Raw genomic sequence first — 19,392 nt, 5'->3', positions numbered from 1 at the left:
TTTAGTATTCCAAAGTTTTTGCTCAGCTGGCCGCTGCCCTGATCTGTAAGCTCGCAATGAGTAACTCTGCCACGGAGAAGGAGGGGAAGGCCGGCCGGGAGAAAGTGTGAGTCACAGGATGCAGAAAAGGAGGAGAGTAGGGTTGAAGAGGCATAATCAGGTGACAGGAGGGAGAAGGATTTAGAAGAAGGGAGAGATGATAGAAGAGGAAAGAGTAGTGGGAGACGGAGATTACGATGGCACATGACCATCTGGGTAGGTGCCGAGTGGCTAGGGCTTCTGTACGCCTATGTAGATATGCCATAAAAAAAATCTGCCGTTTCCAGCTACAATAGTCATTTACAACATTAACAATGTCTACACTGTATTTCTGATCAATTTGATGTTATTTTAAGTGACCCCAAACTTTTGAACGGTAGTGTAAATAATGTACTTACATTCAGTAACCTTGCTCTGATTTGTCATCCTGAGGGTCCCAGAGGTAAAATGTAGCATAGTTTTGTTTGATAAAAGATGCGTTAAGGTTAGTGTATTTTCTGTTGGGAAGCTAACTATCCATTCCTGGGAGTGTGTAAACAAAAAAATGTATTACCATATCATTTATGTATGTTCTCTATACTGTAGTTATGTACTTGAAAACGTATCAATTGACCAATTCGGCACATTTGGGCAGACTTGATACAACATTTTGAACAGTAATGCAATATATTCTCCTACATTAATTTCACATTTCCACAAACTACAAAGTGTTTCCTTTGAAATGGTATCAAGAATATGCATATCCTTGCTTTAGGTTCTGAGCTACAGGCAGTTCGATTTTTGGCGAAAATTGAAAGAATAAAATGGTCCATCCTTTAAGCTTGAGTGGACAAGTGACAGTGACAGCATGGGATTCAAATGAGGAGACGGACAGGTGAGCGAGGGATAAAATACACTGTACAAAAATAAACGCAACATGCAACAATTTCAAAGATTTTACTAAATTACAGTTCATATAAGGAAATCAGTCAATTGAAATAAATAAATTAGGCCCTAATCTATGGATTCCACATGACTGGGAATACAGATATGCATCTGTTGGTCACAGATACCTTTAAAAAAGGTAGGGGCTTGGATCTGAAAAACAGTCAGTATCTGGTGTGACCACCATTTGCCTCATGGAGTGTGACACATCTCCTTCTCATATAGTTGATCAGGCTGTTGATTGTGGCCTGTGAAATGTTGTCCAACTCCTCTTTAACCTGTTACATCTAGGGGGCAGTAATTTCACGGCTGGATAAAAAACGTACCCGATTTAATCTGATTATTAGTCCTGCCCAGAAACTGGAATATGCATATAATTATTAGCTTTGGAGAGAAAACACTCCAAAGTTTCTGAAACTGTTTGAATGGTGTCTGTGAGTATAACAGAACTCCTATGGCAGGCAAAAACCTGAGATGCTTCTGTTCAGGAAGTACCCTGTCTGAACATTTCTTGCCCTTCTTTATTATCTCTGTCGTTTACAAAGGATCTCTGCTCTTACGTGACACTTCTCACGTCAACAATGGAGTCTCACAGCCCGGGAAAAACAGGAATGATGTCATTCAAAGCCCTGGCTGAAGCACACGAGAGCAAATGCTGAGTGGTCAGTCAATGGACTAAGCCTTAGGCGCGTGACACGCCCCGCCCCCGGCTTTTGTTTTTTTCCTCAGTTTACAGACAGGCAGATTCCCGGTCGGAATATTATCGCTTCTCTACGAGATAAATTGCATAAATATTGGTTTTAAACAGCGGTTGACATGCTTCGAAGTACGGTAATGGAATATTTCGAAATTTTTTGTCATATTTTGCGTCATGCTCGTGGCCGAGATTTAGCGTTGGGATAGTGTCTAGAACGCACGAACAAAACGTCGCTGTTTGGATATAACGATGGATTATTTGGGACCAAACCTACATTTGTTATTGAAGTAGAAGTCCTGGCAGTGTATTCTGATGAAGAACAAGCAAGGTAAGAACATTTTTCTTATAGGAAATGTGATTTTGGTGAAGGCTACACTGGGTGGGTGTCTAAATAGCTAGCCCTGTAACGCCGGGCTATGTACTTACATTATTGCAAAATGTGCTTCATCCGAAAAGCTATTTTAAAATCGGACATATCGAGTGCATAGAGGAGTTCTGTATCTATAATTCTTAAAATAATTGTTATGCTTTTTGTGAACGTTTATCGTGAGTAATTTAGTAAAATCACCGGAAGTGTTCGGTGGGAATGCTAGTTCTGAACGTCACATGCTAATGTAAAAAGCTGGTTTTTGATATAAATATGAACTTGATTGAACAGACATGCATGTATTGTATAACACAATGTCCTAGGTGTGTCATCTGATGAAGATCATCAAAGGTTAGTGCTGCATTTAGATATGGTTTGGGTTTATGTGACATGATATGCTAGCTTGAAAAATGGCTGTGTGATTATTCCTGGCTGGGTACTCTGCTGACATAATCTAATGTTTTGCTTTCGCTGTAAAGCCTTTTTGAAATCGGACAGTTTGGTTAGATAAAGGAGAGTCTTGTCTTTAAATAGCTGTAACATAGTCATATGTTTGAAAAGTGTAAGTTTTCGGATTTAGAGGAGTTTGAATTTCGCGCCCCGCCCATCATTGGATATTGGAGCAGACGTTCCGCTAGCGGAACGTGTAGATGTAAGAAGTTAATGGCTGTGCAAAGTTGTGGGTCTGCAGGCCATGTAAGAACTGGGACATTTCCAGCGTTTCAGTGTACAGATCCTTGCTACATGGGGCCGTGCATTATCATGCTGAAGCATGAGGTGATGGCGGCGGATGAATGGCACAACAATGGGCCTCAGGATCTCGTCACGGTATCTCTGTGCATTCAAATTGCCATCGATAAAATGGAATTGTGTTCGTTGTCTGTAGCTTATACCTGCCCATACCATAACCCCACCGCCACCATGGGGCACTCTGTTCACAACATTAACACCAGAAAACTGCTCGCCCCCACGTAGGCATGTCTGCCATCTGCCCGGGACAGTTGAAACCGAGATTCATCCTTGAAGAGCACACTTCTCCAGCGTGCCAATGGCCATCAAAGGTGAGCATTTGCCCACTGAAGTTGGTTACGACGCCGAACTGCAGTCAGGTCAAGACGACGACCACGCTGATGAGCTTCCTTGAGACTGTTTCTGACTGTTTGTGCAGAAATTCTTCGGTTGTGCAAACCCACAGTTTCATTAGCTATCTGAGGGTGCTGGTCTCAGACGATTGCCAGGTGAAGAAGCCGTATGTGGAGGTCCTGGGCCGGCATGATTACACGTGGTCTGCAGTTGTGAGGCCGGTTGGAAGTACTGACAAATTCTCTAAAATGACATTGGAAGCGGCTTATGGTAGATAAATTAGCATTTGATTCTTTGGCAACATCTTTGGTGGACATTCCTGCAGTCAACATGCCAATTGCACACTCCCTTAAAACTTGAGACATCTGTGGCATTGTGTTGTGTGACAAAACTGCACATTTTAGAGTGGCCTTTTATTGTCCCCAGCACAAGCATCTGTGTAATGATCATCCTGTTTATTCAGCTTCTTGATATGCCACAACTGTTCTAAATAGAGTAAAAACGAATGGACAACTAGTCAAAGCTCAAACCAATTTTATTCACCCACTAGGTCAATCAGCTGAAAAGACAAAGACATGTTTCCACCAGCACATGTATCTATAACCCCCTTTAGACAGAGTATTCAAATTTTCTCTAAACACTACATCTTTGTTGCTAGGCAGGAAGTTAAGTGATGTGGGTAATAAACTGTTCCTTCTCCCTTCATGTGACCTGATCTCGGCCCCCATTCCTCACTAATCCACAGCTATCCAACCTTATCAGTGACCTCAGCCATGTGATTGCCTTTTCCCTTACTTAGTAACTTTCAGGTCCCTAGTTCTTATCCACCGTCCATTGACCCCACCATATACATTCCTCATACTCATACTTTTAACTTATAGTATAGCAAGTATTTCAAATTACAACCCAACACTGTCAAGTGGATGGATTATATTGGCAAAGGAGAAATGCTCACTAACAATGATGTAAACAAATTTGTGCCTAAAATTAGAGCAAAATAAGCTTTTTGTGCATATGGAACATTTCTGGGATCTTTTATTTCAGCTCATGAAACATGGGCCAACACTTTACATGTGTTTATATATCTATACATCTTTTTTAAAATATATTTTTATTCAAGTTTTACAAAATGTACATCAATGTAAGTACAAAGATTTTAGCATATCCCAACCACACTCCCTCCCTCCATACAACACATCCACCCGACCCACCTAGTCCCTTCCCTACCTCTCCTCCCTACCTCAGTCCACCCACCTTGATTCCCTCCCTCCCAACCACCCACCCCCAATCCCCTTCCAACCACCCACCCTGATCACCCCATATAGCCAACCCATCCCACACCCTCCCTCAATTCAGTCCTAGACAATTCTACAGAGAATTCACAACAAATAAACAAGAATACATGGGGTAAACATAGATAAATAATACAAACAACAATACAGATTCAAAATACAAAAACATAAATAAATAAATGATCTGTAAACCTTAGACAAGCTTGCTTGGACTGGATAACATTATATTGATGACTGTACCTATTATGTAATGACTACTGGTAATGCCTACTGGGATACCTGAAAGCATCTCATCAGAGGGGGAGACACTGCAAGCCATTAAAGTATGATATAAATGGTTGCCATTTTCTAACAAAAGTATCATTGGAACCCCTAAGAGAATACTTAATATTCTCAAGCTTTAGGAAGAACATTACATCGTTGAGCCATTGAGAAGTTGAGGGGGGCTGAGCAGACTTCCACTGGAGAAGAATTCTACGTCGAGCTATTAAGGATGTAAAGGCAACAATATCTGCATGTTTGGGGTGCAAGGAGAACATGTCTTCTGGAATACCAAAAACAGCTATCAAGGACAACATTGCAGGTTAATTTCAAGCACCTCAGATAAAGTTTTAAAAATAGTTATTTTGTAGTTTAGAGCATTGAATGAACATGTGACTAAGGTCACATGGTGAGACATGACCTCTATCACACTCATCATTTACATTTGGATATATATGTCAGACAATCTGGGTTTGGAAAAATGCACCCTATGTAAAACCTTAAATTGTATGAGACCAAGACGAGCACAAGATGTAGTGGAGCGTACTCTATCAATCGCCTCATCCCACCACTCTTGTGTAAATTCAACCCCCATTTCCCATTCACAAGCAGATTTAATTTTGTTGGTGGAGTGTTTGTCCAATGACAAAATACACAGACAGATCTGAGAAATTACTTCTTTCTGTCGAGGTAATATAGTCAATATGCCATCCCAGGGTTGGCAAGGGGGTGGAGCAGAGAAGCCAGAAAATTGGGAGGAGACACAATGCCTAATTTGAAGGTAACGGAAAAAGTAAGATGGAGGCAAAGAGTATTTAGAGACCAGGTTGGGAAAACTAGATAAAAGTATATTTACATATAAAGTCTTGGAAGGACTTAATACCGTTCCTTGTCCAGTGAGAGAAAGCATGATCTATTAGAGAAGTGTTGAATAAGTGATTATTATCAATAACACCCACAGTAGATGCAGCTGAGAATGTAAAATGTCATCAAAACTGGTACCAAATCTTAAGTGTTGACAGCACTACTGGATTGCGTGTATGGCGAGAGGGGATTGTTGGGAGAGAAGTGCAGAGTAAAGCAGGAAGAGAAGAAGAAATACAAGAATATGCCTCATGGTGGCAAAATGGGATATCTGGAGCATGTAACCAGAATGGCAATTTCTGAAAGTTGGCTGTCCAGAAATAGTATAAAAAGTTGGGTTGTGCCAGCCCTCCACTAAACATGCACCTCTAAAGTAAAGATCTACTGACTCTGGGTACCTTTCCTCCCCAGATAAATGTGGTAACAGCCTGACTGATTGACTTAAAAAAAACGCTTCGGTAAAAACAATGGTATAGATTGAAATAGATAAAAGGAATTTGGGTAAACTGTTAATTTTTACAGCATTAATCCTTCCATTAAGTGATAGTGGTAAGCTACCCCATCTCTGAAAATCAGTTTTCATTTGCGCAAGGGGAGCAAAGTTTGCAGAAAAAAGAGCATGTAATGAACGAGTTACATTCACTCCAAGGTATTTGAAGTCTGTCTGCTGGAGCTGGAGCTGTAGCGCTCAAAAGGGCAAGTCTGTCTGCTGGATTGATTGGGAAGCACTCACTTTTCTGGAGATTCAGCTTGTAACCGGAGAAGGAGCCAAAGTTCTCCAGAATAGAAAAGATAGAAGGTAAACAGGTTACAGGGTTATTTATATAGAGTAACAAATCATCTGCATATAATGATAACCTTTGTTCAACTCCTTCCTGTGTTACACCTTGGAAAGAGGAGGATGCCCGTAAAGCTACTGAAAGGGGCTCAATTTGCGACAGCAAATAATAAAGGGGACAGTGGGCAGCCTTGGCGTGTCCCACATTCCAGGACAAAATAATCAGAACGGGTGTCATTGGTACAGACACTGGCCTGGGGAGATGTATACAAGAGATGGATCCATGAGCTAAATTTGTCCCCAAATACAATTTTTTAAGAACAGCAAATAGGTTCTCCCACTCAATTCTGTCGAATGCCTTCTCTGCGTCTAGGGAGATTACCACCTCAGGGGAGTTGGATAATTGTTTACAATAAATCATGTTAAACAGCATCTGAATATTAAAAAATGAATATCTGTCCTTTATAAAGACGGTTTGTTCCTGTGATATGAGTCCTGGTAAGACTACTTCCAGACGCCTCGCTATCACCTTCGCCAGCACCTTTACATCCACATTAAGGAGACTTAGGGGACTAAATGAAGAACAGGAAGTCTTTCCCCTTCTTAAGGAGAAACGCTATTGAAACCTGTGTTAGGTATAAAATATACGATATAAAATATAAAAAGAAAACCTTCTTATCCTAACGCGGAGAGGCTCCATAGCCACAGTCGTGAAATACACTTGAAAAGGCATTCACAAAACAGTAAAGAAGGTCAACACACACCCCATAACCTCACTAGGGTAGGGGGCACTATTTTCACCTCCGGATGAAAAGCGTGCCCAAAGTAAACTGCCTGCTACTCAGGCCCAGAAGCTAGGATATGCATATAATCGGTAGATTTGGATAGAAAACACTAACATTTCCAAAACTGTTAAAATAATGTCTGTGAGTTTAAGGATAGGGGGCGCTACAGCGAATTTTGAAAAAAATACGTGCCCATTTTAAACGGCCTCCTACTCAAACTCAGAAGCTAGGATATGCATATAATTAGTAGATTTGGATAGAAAACACTCTAAAGTTTCTAAAACTGTTTGAATGGTGTCTGTGACAGAACTCATATGGCAGTCAAAACCCCGAGACAGATCCCATGCAGGAAGTGGAAATCTGATTTGTGGACTCACCTTCAGCACTTTGCCTATAAAACACACCGTGAGTTAGGATTCATTGAGCACTTCCTAAGGCTTCCACTAGATGTCAACAGTCTTTACAAAGTGGTTTGAGTCTTCTATGGTACAAACTGACCGAAAGAGAGGCTTTGGAAGTTGGTCACAGGGGGAGGGCTATTACTACTATGATGCGGGCGCCCATGGCTACCCTCCCCTTTCTAAACGTTTAGTAAGACAATGCAATCGTCCCCCTTGAATATTATTGAAGCTCTGGTTGAAAAAGGCCCTAAAGATTTATGTTATACAACGTTTGACATGTTTGAACGAACTTAAATATATATTTTTTGCACATTCGTGACGACAAGTCCCGCGTGCTACAGTACATTTTGAGTAGCCTTCGGAACGCGCTAACAAGAAGAAGCTATTGGGACATAAATTATTAACTTTTTCAAACAAAACTACATTTGTTGTGGACCTGGGATGCCTGGAAGTGCCTTCTGATGAAGATAATCAAAGGTAAGGGAATATTTACAATAGTATACAATAGTATATTTGATATTAGATGGTTCCAAGATGGCGCTAACCTGTATCACCTAGCCTATTTTTCTGAGCATAGAATCCCCTTTTATTGCAAAGTGTGATTTCCCAGTAAAGTTATTTTTAAATCTGGCAATGCGGTTGCATTCACGAGATGTTAACCTATAATTCTTTGAATGACAATATTACATTTTAAAAATGTTTTTGAATAGTAATTTAGTAAATTGTAGCGCTGATTCACCGGATGCATTTGAGGGAAAATATTTTCTGAATGTCACGCGCCGATGTAAAATGCTGTTTTTATATATAAATATGAACTTTATCGAACAAAAGAATGCATGTATTGTGTAACATGATGTCCTAGGAGTGTCATCTGATGAAGATTGTCAAAGGTTAGTGCTTCATTTAGCTGTTTTTTGGTTATTTGTGATGCATGTGGTTGGTGATGCATGTGGTTGACGATGTACTCTCCTAACATGTACTCTCCTAACATAATGTAATGTTTTGCTTTCGCTGTAAAGCCTTTTGAAATCGGACAATGTGGTTTGATTCAGGAGAAGTGTATCTATAAAACGGTGTAAAATAGTCCTATGTTTGAGAATTTTTTTTAATTAGATTTGGTTATGGTTAGGTTATGAATATGACGCTCTGATTTTTTGCTGGATGTTGATCCCGCATACGGGACCAGCCTTTCAAGATTAAGGAGCTATAAGAGGATGCCAGAACTGATATGGCAGGTGAAAACCTGAGGAAAATCCATCCAGGAAGTGCTAATATTTTGAAATGGCTGTTTTTCCATTGAAAGCCTATCCACCATACAAAGACTTATGACCCAGTTCACGATCACTATGGATCCCACTACATGTGGACAGTCTTTAGGCATTGTTTCAGGCTTTTACTCTGAAAAATGAGGGAGAAACACCACTTTCAATGAGAGGACAGTGGACATTTCCAGACATGAGTCCTGCGCGTGACTGGGAGCGTGCCTTTCTTGTTTTTCCTTTTCTATTGACGAAGCTATTGTCCGGTTGAAATATGATCGATTATTTATGACAAAAACAACCTGAGGATTGATTATAAACATTGTTTGACATGTTTCTACGAACGTTTATGGTACTTTTTTGATTTTTCATCTATCTGCTGTTCCAATGGATTACTGAACAAAACGCACCAACAAAACTGAGGTTTTTGGATATAAAGAGGGGCTTTATCGAACAAAACAAACATTTATTGTGTAACATGGAGTCTTGGGAGTGCAACCATATGAAGATCATCAAAGGTAAGTGATACATTTTATTGCTATTTCTGACTTTTGTTACTCCTCTACTTGGATGGTTACTGTTTGTAATGATTTGTCTACTGGATGCTATTCTCAGATAATCGCATGTTTGCTTTGCCGTAAAGACTTTTTGAAATCTGACACAGTGGTTGGATTAACAAGAAGTTTATCTTTAAGCTGGTGTATAACACTTGTATCTTTTATCTATGTTTATTATGAGAATTTCTGTTTTGTTGAGTTTCACACTCTGCAATTTCACCGGATGTTGGCCAGGTGGGACGGTAGCGTCCCACACCCCCGCGAAAGGATAACAGTGAAACGGAATTGTCCTGACTGAGGGAGTCTTCAATCAGTGCAACACATACATGCAACACAGTCTTAAGGATGGCCAAATAAGTGTCCCACAGTATGTTATCCTGTTACAAAAAAGAAAACAGGCCGAGTGTCTGTACACATACGAATGATCAATAGGGCGTAATAAAGTGGTGAAATGTCCTTCAGTAAGTATCTAGACGAAAATAAAGAAAAAAAGAGGAAAGCTCTGCAAAAGCCTGGAATTGTAGCCATGCATTACCACATTAGCCATCTAGCCAAATAAAAAGGACCTCCCAAATGTGTAGCTTAAATGACAACCATACAAGACAGTATCAGTAATTTTTAATGGCAACAAGGAGAAAAAGAAATGCCCTTCTGTAAAAGTAAAAAATACCTTCGACTTAGAGTCTAGGCTATGCATGCTACCTGGCAAAATAGTAGGTCATAGATCCAAGATACGGCCCATAAGTGACTCTCGAACCAATCCTGGGCGTCCTCGTGAGTCGAATTGTAGCTTCCCCTCGGCATGTTCAATGTGCAGACGAGCAGGGAAGCGGAGTGAGAATTTCACCTTTTTCACATGAAGTTTCCGTTTCACATCGAAGAATTTAACTATTTTATTGGCGACATTCGAGCTGAGGTCAGGAAAGACGAACACATTGCATCTGCAGAAGTGTAGCTGGTCTGTGCCCTGCCTCTGGAGGATGCGCTCCTTGTCACCGTAGTAGTGAAAACGGACGATAAACACTCTAGGCTTGGAGTTGTCGTCTCCACCCTCTGGGGAGGGGCCAATGCAGTGAGTTCTATCCATCTTCGGGGTGATGGAACGATGGCCGGACCTAGCACATCCGCGAAGAATTCTGACATGAACTTAACTGAGTCCCCTCCTTCACGTTTCTCTGGTATCCTCTTGGGGCTAGGGGGCAGTATTTTCACGGCCGGATGAAAAACGTACCCAATTTAAACAGGTTACTACTCTGGCCCAGAAAATAGAATATGCATATTAGTAGATTTGGATAGGAAACACTCTGAAGTTTCTAAAACTGTTTGAATGGTGTCTGTGAGTGTAACAGAACTCATATGGCAGGCAAAAACCTGAGAAAAATTTAATCAGGAAGTGGGAGAAATTAGAAATATAGTTTTTCTTTTGAATCCCTTGAAAAAGTACAGTGACATAGGATTTACGTTGCACCTCCTAACTCTTCCATTGGCTGTCAACAATCTTTAGGAACTGGTTTCATCCGTCACCTGTTACCGGGCAGACAATTGTGGCTCAGTCAATCAGTGGCCAGTCTGAGGACAGGTGTCTCGTGGCGCACATGCACGTGACTTCGCTGTTTGTTATTATCATTCTGGGATGAATACCTATTGCCCGGTTGTAAAATTATCGCAATTTTACGTAAAAAAATACCCTAAAGGATTGATTGTAAACATCGTTTGACATGTTTCTAGAAACGGTAATGGAACTTTTCAACATATCGTCTATGGATTTGCGACCAAGCCACATGGCATTGTAAAGTGTTCTGGGTGGGTCAACAAAACTGACTTATTTGGACATAAATGATGGACTTTGCAGAACAAATGAACATTTCTTGTGGAAGTGGGTGCCCTTCCGAGTGCATTCCGCCGAAGATCAGCAAAGGTAAGAAAATATTTCAAACATATTTTTAGAGATTTGTCGACGCCGTGGTTGTAGGCTAACTGTATAGCTTAGCATTGAAGGCTAAGTTCTGTACTCAGAATATTGAACAATGTGCTTTTACGGTAAAGTTATTTTGAAATCTGACAAAGTGGTTGCATAAAGGAGTAGATTATCTCTAATTCTTTAAATAATTGTTATAAATTTTGTCAATGTTTATGAGTTCTTCTGTAAATGAATGTGCCTATTCACCGGTGGTTATGGGGAGAAAACATTTTCTGAACGTCACGCGCCAATGTAAAAATTGGGTTTTTGGATATAAATATGAACTTGATCAAACAAAAAAATGCATGTATTGTCTAACATGATGTCCTAGGAGTGTCATCTGATGAAGATTGTCAAAGGTTAGTGCTTAATTTTAGCTGTATATCTGGTTTTGTGACGGCTCTCCGTGATTGGAAAATGGCATTTATTTATTTTTTGCTAATGTGCTATCCTAAAATAATCTAATGTTTTGTTTTCACCGTAAAGCCTTTTTGAAATCGGACAATGTGATTGGATTAACGAGTAGAGTATCTTTAAAATGCCGTGTAATACTTGAATTAGAATTTTGAGCTTTTTTTATTTTTATTGTGCGCCGTGTGATCTCACTGGTTGTTGTCCAACCAATCCCGTTAACAGGATTTTATCTCGAAGGTGTCCTCAAGAAGGTATACCAACAACACGAAGATTGCAACGGCAAGAACGGGATTCCAGCTCATCAGCCTTGTCAATCAGCTTTGAGTTTTCGGAGCTCAGACGGGCGACCGTTTTCTCAAGTGATACTATGGTCACTGTAGTCATACAGGTTATGTTCAAAGCCGTCAATTCGGTTGGCCTTGTTCATCCGCAGCGGCTCGGACACCATCTAGGACGGAGGAGAAGGGGGCCAGAGCAGCATCAATGGCAGTTTTGAGCTGAGTGGCAATGGTAGCTGTAATTTCCGAGACCGGAACCGTACGGAGGTTCTGAAGATCTGTGGGGAGTGTGACCGCATGAGGCTCTGTAACAGTTGGACTGGAGTCGGCGCCATTACCATTCATGTTTGCCATCGCGGTTGAAACGTTAGTTAGAGGTCCTCAGGTCATGTGACATTTGAATCAAAAAGGTAACTTACGAACTCATCAATCAAATATGATATGTAAGAAAGTGGAATGCAAAGTAAAAATGTTGCTAAATTAACTAATGTGTAGGAGCCTCGTATACGAGCTTCTTCTCCATTCACATGCTGAACCGAATCTTCTTGTGTTTATATTTTCAGTATACATCAAAAGCATTCTGCATGATCTGGTTGATGTTCAGTTCTGATATTTTCCAAGCATGGTAAGGACAGCAGAAATAGCTCATCCTTGGGCGATGTGTCCAATTTGTCAGGATGGTGGCACAGTGGGCCCACAACTTGAACCTGCTTGCAGCTTTAATTCTTGTTGTTGTAAACAGGGGCAGTGGCGTTTTAAAAGGGCAATGACATACTTTGTAATAGGAACCCACAAAAATCACATCGTTTTTTGTTTAGTTTTTTTTTCTTAACGTTAATGATCCCAATTTCATTTAAATGTTTTAATGTTTAAACGTTCACACCCCTAGTCCATATAACCAGTGAAGAAAACCCAAAGACCAAAACTACTGCAGCTCATTATTTCACGCATCCCATTCCGTCCCGGCAGATTCTGTGTCTACACGCAGAACCTGCCCACAGGAATTTAAGACACAGACAACAACAAAATAGTGAGAATATAGACTCTATCGCTATTCTCCACGCACGCACACACATGCCACAGCAGCAGGGCAGACTGTGCTCTGCATGTATCTATCTGCTGAGAGCTGATTCAAGGGTCATTATCTAAATGTAAACAGGACAATGTTCCCCGTGGCTAGCAGAGGGCAATAGGGATCATGGACATACACACACATTCACAAATTGTGTGGTACTCACTGACTGAGCGGTCTTGATAGCTACGAAGCGGTGGTTTCCCTCCTTCCCACAGACGTAGCCAAAGGCTCGGTGGTCCGTGATGTCTTTAGCGATGTACGAGATCTCATGGACAGCATGGTGGTGCTGGAGGACCTGAGAGAGACAGAAACACAAAGTCATCACAGACAGAACCATTGATCTAGAGATGAATAGATGAGAGGAAAGAGGAGAGGATGATCTGGCAGTAGTTCTATTCAGAGCTCAGGCAGCCCTCAGCAGGAAGTGGCCAGACAGAGGGATACAGTCCCAGTATTCCCTGTGAGCCTCTGTGTTGTGTTTCTGTGCCAGGCAGGAGGGGGGGATTAGACCTCTTCAACCCACACACACACACACACACACACACACAAACTCCCGACTGCTACATTTAACGGTCTTTAGTTCCCCTACTCCCTCCAGTTTAGCCAGAGTGGTTTGTGCCAGAGGAGGGATGGCTGTGCCCATGGCAGATGGCATTGGTTGTCCCAGTGAACCAGAGCTGGGACTGTGTGTCTGTGTGTGTGTGCGTGTGCATGTGTGTGTGACAGTGTATGTATGTGACAATGAGAGTCGCGTCTCTGGAGGCAGTCGAGTCGATCACTACATTTACTCCCTGGATGTGACACTACAGACAGAGGCAATCTCAGAACATAGCATGGAGCCCAAATACACACACAGAGACGTGCATCTGTCAACCCCACACAGTGCTCTGACAGAGCTGACAGTACTACAGTGCACCCAGCAGCAGCTATAGTGGTACGACAGGAGACAGTAACTCTGTGTGACTGATGTGTCCTATATTTATTAACTAGGCTGATGATTATCATTACTCCCATTGACTGACCTGACAATAATAAGAGCCCCCCCCCACCAGCAGGAGAGGCCCTGTGATCACATGCAAGTACGCATGAACGCACACACACACATCCCATGCCTGTAGATTAGACATGGAACCCAGATGTCTTGTACTAGGCTGGGGCTGGAGAGGGGATGACATACACACACTTTTTATTTTTCTGTTAAAGGCCTCGCCCTCTCTCCACCCCTCCTGGCTGTTCCATTCATCCGTGACAGAAAGAGCGTCCGCCCTCTGTGGGGAGGGAGGAGAGATTGTTCCTTCGCTCCTCTCTTCAATCTCAGACAGCTCCTCCCTCCATGACCTTCCCTCCTCCACGAGAGAGGTCATCCATCCATCCATCCATCCATCCATTCATCCATCCAACCAGCAATCCAACTCATCTATCCATAGGGAGGGAGGACGGGATGGGGATGTAAGCAATATGGTTGCAGTGTGGGATGTTGAAAGGCAAGGCCACACACACACACAAACACCTCTAGTGGCAGCCTGGCACATAAGAGGCACCACAAACAAAGCCCCCAGTAACCAGACACAAAGACACACACAGAGGAAGACAGACTGCGATGCTATTCTCTGCCAATCAGATGATAAAGCAGGTCTGTATTCTGATCTACTGAGGTGGTTTCAATTAGGTCCTCCTGATTTCCCCTGGGACTCCTTAGAGCAGCCTCATTAACAGGTCCACCTGTCCCCCTGGAGCAATATCTTACACACACATATGCGCACACACACACACACACACACACACACACACACACACACACGCATGCACACACACACACGCATGCACACACACACACGCATGCACACACACACACACACACACGCACACGCACACACAAACGCACATACACACAAACATGCAGGCATGCAGGAGCACGCACACACACTCTGAAACTTACCCCAGACTTCTCATCGAAGATCTTGATCCCTCCAAAGGACACAGTTAGAGACACCTTCTGTTTGTGGTCTCCTTTTGATCGCCCTGCCGCTGCTATACCCTACAGAACACACACACGACAGGGTTATAGAGACATATACACATATTACTGACTTTAGATGGAGAAGAGCAGGGAAGTACTCTGCCTCGCTTCGCTTTCCATATTACTGCACGGTCGGAACTAGAAGCACAAGCATTTCGCTACACTTGCATTAACATCTGCTAACCATGTGTATGTGACAAATAAAATTTGATTTGGAAGAGGAGGACAGATCGGAAGTGACTGTCTGTGTGTGTGTGTGTGTGTGTGTGTGTGTGTGTGTGTGTGTGTGTGTGTGTGTGGATGGATTTTCTGTCTGGATGAGCAAATTGGGAAACAGGTTGATCAATGGACCATCTACCTCCACTCTTTACCCCTGTCCTCATCCTTCTCCTTCGCCCATCACCCCTTGCCTCTGTCTCCTTTCTCCGCACCCCTCTAATTTTTCAGCCCATCCTGCCCTTGCACAATTACCCAGCATGTAATAGAGATAGGAGCCAAAATCCTCCTCCTCACTGCTTCTCTCACCCATCTTCATCCTCCCCTTCCCCCTCATTCCCTGGCCTCAGGGTTAAACACATTCACACACAGTCACCTTGAGCTTCATCATGGAGTCTTGACAGAGTTTGTCTCCGCGTGCAGCCGTGACTTCGTCCAGACCGATAAGTTTAGCCTTGTAGCGAACGCCATCTCCCTTAAACCGCCTGATCAACCCGGCCTCGCTACGATCCTGCCCTGAGAGAGACAGAGACACACAGGGTCAGTACAGTACGCACACATGACTACACACATACACACCTCTCATTATGATCCAGCTGTAAAGAGAGTATTAATACACAGTCAAGAGCAAGAAAGCCACACAGTATTCTGCTGTCATTTGATTGGCAAATGGCTTCAGTATTCTTCTCATTCTCAAATAACAGACACAAACACACTGCTAGGTCAACATGCTGCAGTGCATCTCTTCGTCCCCACTTCAACCTCTCTTTCTCCCATTCTCTCCCTCTTTCTCCTATTCTCTCCCTCTTTCTCCCATTCTCTCCCTCTTTCTCCCATTCTCTCCCTCTTTCTCCCATTCTCTCCCTCTTTCTCCCCATTCTCTCTTCCTCCCCATTCTAGTGAATGATGGCATGACATTTTGTTCTTATCTCCTCTCTGTGTTTCCCCTCTCTCCACATGCTCTTTATTGTCTCTGTGTGTGTATTGAATGTGTGTACTAGTGTGTATGTGTGTGTGTGTGTGTTGTTCTTGCTCCTTTCTCTATGTTATCTTCTGTGTTAAGTAGAGTACTCCTCTCAGACAATAGAGAGGGAGAGAGGAGGAGAGTGAGAGAGAGAGAAAGATCCTCAGGGCATGAGTGTTTAGACTGATCTCTCTTTCAGCTGTCTCTGGACCTTTACCCCCTTTCCATCACCCTGAGATTAGAAGCACCACCCACATATGACAGGCAGGCAGGAAGCATTGGGACCAGGTGTTTAGGGGTTAAGTGTCTTGCAGAAGAGAACAACGGAAGTAAGTACTGAGGTACTGATGACAGAAACCCTTCAGTCGAACCGCCAATCCTTTGGTTGCTCTGTAACCTCTAAGCTACCTGACACCCATAGCAGTATTTAATCCTCCTTTTTTCGGCCACTATGACTGGCTGTCGCTTACAGACCAACAGAACATACAGTACCGTGAAAAAGTATTTGTCCCTTTTCTAATTTTCTCTACTTTTGCATTTTTTGTTATTACTGAATGTTATCAAATCTTCAACCAAAATCTAATATTAAATAAAGGGGACCTGATTGGACAAATAATACAATGTAATACTTATTTCATTTATTTCATAAATAAAGTTATTTTACACCCAATGCCCCTGTGTGAAAAAGTAATTGCACCCTTACATTTACATTACATTTAAGTCATTTAGCAGACGCTCTTATCCAGAGCGACTTACAAATTGGTGCATTCACCTATAATATCCAGTAGAACAAACACTTTACAATAGTGCATCTAAATCCTTTAAAGGGGGGGGGGGGTTACACCTAATAACTGGTTGTGCCACCTTTAGCTGCAATGACTGCAACCAAACACTTCCTGTAGTTGTTGATCACTCTCTCACATCGCTGTGGAGGAATTTTGGCCCACGCTTCCATGCAAAACTGCTGTAGCTCAGTGACATTTGTGGGTTTTCAAGCATGAACTGCTTGTTTCAAGTTCTGCCACAACATCTCAATTGGGATTAGGTCTGAACTTTGACTAGGCCATTCCCGAACTTCAAATGTGTTGCTTTTCTGCTGTTTTCATGTAGACTTAATTGTGTGTTTTGGATCATTGTCTTGCTGCATGACCCAGCTGCACTTCAGCTTCAGCTCACAGACGGATGGCCTGAAATTCTCCTGTAGAATTCTCTGATACAGAGCAGAATTCATGGTTCCTTCTATTAAGGCAAGTCTTCTAGGTCCTGTTGCAACAAAGCATCGCCAAACCATCACACTACCACCACCACCATGCTTGACAGTTGGTATGAGGTTCTGACTGTGGAATGCTGTGTTTGGTTTTCACCAGGCATAATGGGACCCATGTCATCCAAAACGTTCTAATTTTGAATCATCTGTCCATAGGACATTCTTCCAAGAGTCTTGATGATCATCCAGCTGCTTCCAGGTGCTTTTTCGGCAAACTGAGTCAACATTTTGGAGGACATGGGTTCCATTATTCCTGCTGAACACCAAGCACTGCATTCCACAGTAAGAACCTCAGGTTCCCTTTATCAAATATTAGGTTTTGGTTGAAGATCTGATCATATTTAGTATCGGGGTGGCAGGTAGCCTAGTGGTTAGAGCGTTGGACTAGTAACCGAAAGGTTGCAAGATCGAATCCCCGAGTCGACAAAGTAAAAATCTGTCGTTCTGCCCCTGAACAACACACGGTTCCTACGCTGTCATTGAAAATAAGAATTTGTTCTTAACTGATTTGCCTTGTAAAATAAATAGAAATCAGAAATATGTAAAAATAGAGAAAATCAGAAAGGGGACAAATACTTTTTCACTGCACTGTATAGGCATGCACGCACAGCTTACACAGCTCACTCACTCACACACACACGACACCCCCACCTTCCTTTAGAATGTCTCCCCGGCATGTGAGCGACATGAAATGCCAAGAGAGGTAGACAGAGAGAGAAAGGGGGAGGTAGGGAGAGGTAAGGGGGAGGTAGGGAGAGGTAAGGGGGAGGTAGGGAGAGGTAAGGGGGAGGTAGGGAGAGGTAAGGGGGAGGTAGATGTGTATAGCTCTAGGATTACTTTCTTGCTGAGTGGTTTATATTATTACCATGCTCCATCACAGCCTTTCCTGTCACAGCTGAATTCATCCAGTTAGAGAGTGTGTGAGAGAGAGTGTGTGTGTGCGTGCATGTGTGGTGTAATTAAATGTCTGCTGAGGCTGTGACCTGCTGTGCCTAACACAACTAATGAAAGAATCCTCCATTACATCTGTCACACAGAGAGAGAGGGGGGTGAGAGAGATAGAAAGATGGCGAGAGAGAGCGGGATGAGAGAGAGAGTGATGAGGAAGAGAGGGTGTGAGAGAGGGAGAGTTGTGAGAGAGAAGGGGTTAGAGAGAGTGATGAGGAGAGAGGGTGTGTAGTGAGAGAGGGAGATGTTGTTGAAGAGAAGGGTTAGAGAGAGGAAAGAGAGTAGAGATGAGAGAGAGAGTGATGAGAAGAGAGGGTGTGAGAGAGGAGAGTTGTGAGAGAGAAGGGGTTAGAGAGAGGAAAGAGAGGTTATAGAGATGAGAGAGAGAGTGGATGAGGAAGAGAGGGTTGTGAGAGAGGAGAGTTGTGAGAGAGAAGGGGTTAGAGAGAGGAAAGAGAGTTAGAGATGAGAGAGAGAGTGATGAGGAAGAGAGGGTGTGAGAGAGGGAGAGTTGTGAGAGAGAAGGGGTTAGAGAGAGGAAGAGAGTTAGAGATGAGAGAGAGAGTGATGAGGAAGAGAGGGTGTGAGAGAGGGAGAGTTGTGAGAGAGAAGGGTTAGAGAGAGGAAAGAGAGTTAGAGATGAGAGAGAGAGTGATGAGGAAGAGAGGGTGTGAGAGAGGGAGAGTGTGAGAGAGAAGGGGTTAGAGAGAGGAAAGAGAGTTAGAGATGAGAGAGAGATGAGAGGAAGAGAGGGTGTGAGAGAGGGAGAGTGTGAGAGAGAAGGGGTTAGAGAGAGGAAAGAGAGTTAGAGATGAGAGAGAGAGTGATGAGAAAGAGAGGGTGAGAGAGGGAGAGTTGTGAGAGAGAAGGGGTTAGAGAGAGGAAAGAGAGTTAGAGATGAGAGAGAGAGTGATGAGGAAGAGGGTGTGAGAGAGGGAGAGTT

The 19,392-nt window shown here is 42.7% G+C and overlaps 1 protein-coding gene across 7 annotated transcripts in view; it reads right to left on the bottom strand.

Annotated features, from left to right (window-relative positions):
* LOC115158478 (disabled homolog 1) overlaps nt 1-19,392 on the bottom strand; it is a 268,501-nt gene that overhangs the window by 36,694 nt on the left and 212,415 nt on the right. For all 7 annotated transcript variants that reach the window (XR_003868675.1, XM_029707465.1, XM_029707464.1 and 4 more), the window contains exons 3-5: nt 15,647-15,786; nt 14,974-15,072; nt 13,198-13,329 (exon numbers count right to left, since the gene is read on the bottom strand). Coding sequence is in view for 6 of the 7 variants with exons in the window: in XM_029707465.1 (XP_029563325.1) it covers nt 13,198-13,329; nt 14,974-15,072; nt 15,647-15,786 (371 nt within the window). In the remaining variant the exon portion in view is untranslated. The remainder of the gene's footprint in view (nt 1-13,197; nt 13,330-14,973; nt 15,073-15,646; nt 15,787-19,392) is intronic.

Source organism: Salmo trutta, chromosome 22, assembly GCF_901001165.1.
Source record: "Salmo trutta chromosome 22, fSalTru1.1, whole genome shotgun sequence".
Lineage (NCBI taxonomy): Eukaryota > Metazoa > Chordata > Actinopteri > Salmoniformes > Salmonidae > Salmo > Salmo trutta.
The sequence above is the reverse complement of the archived record's forward strand: the minus strand, read 5'-3'. Positions and strand labels throughout refer to the sequence as shown.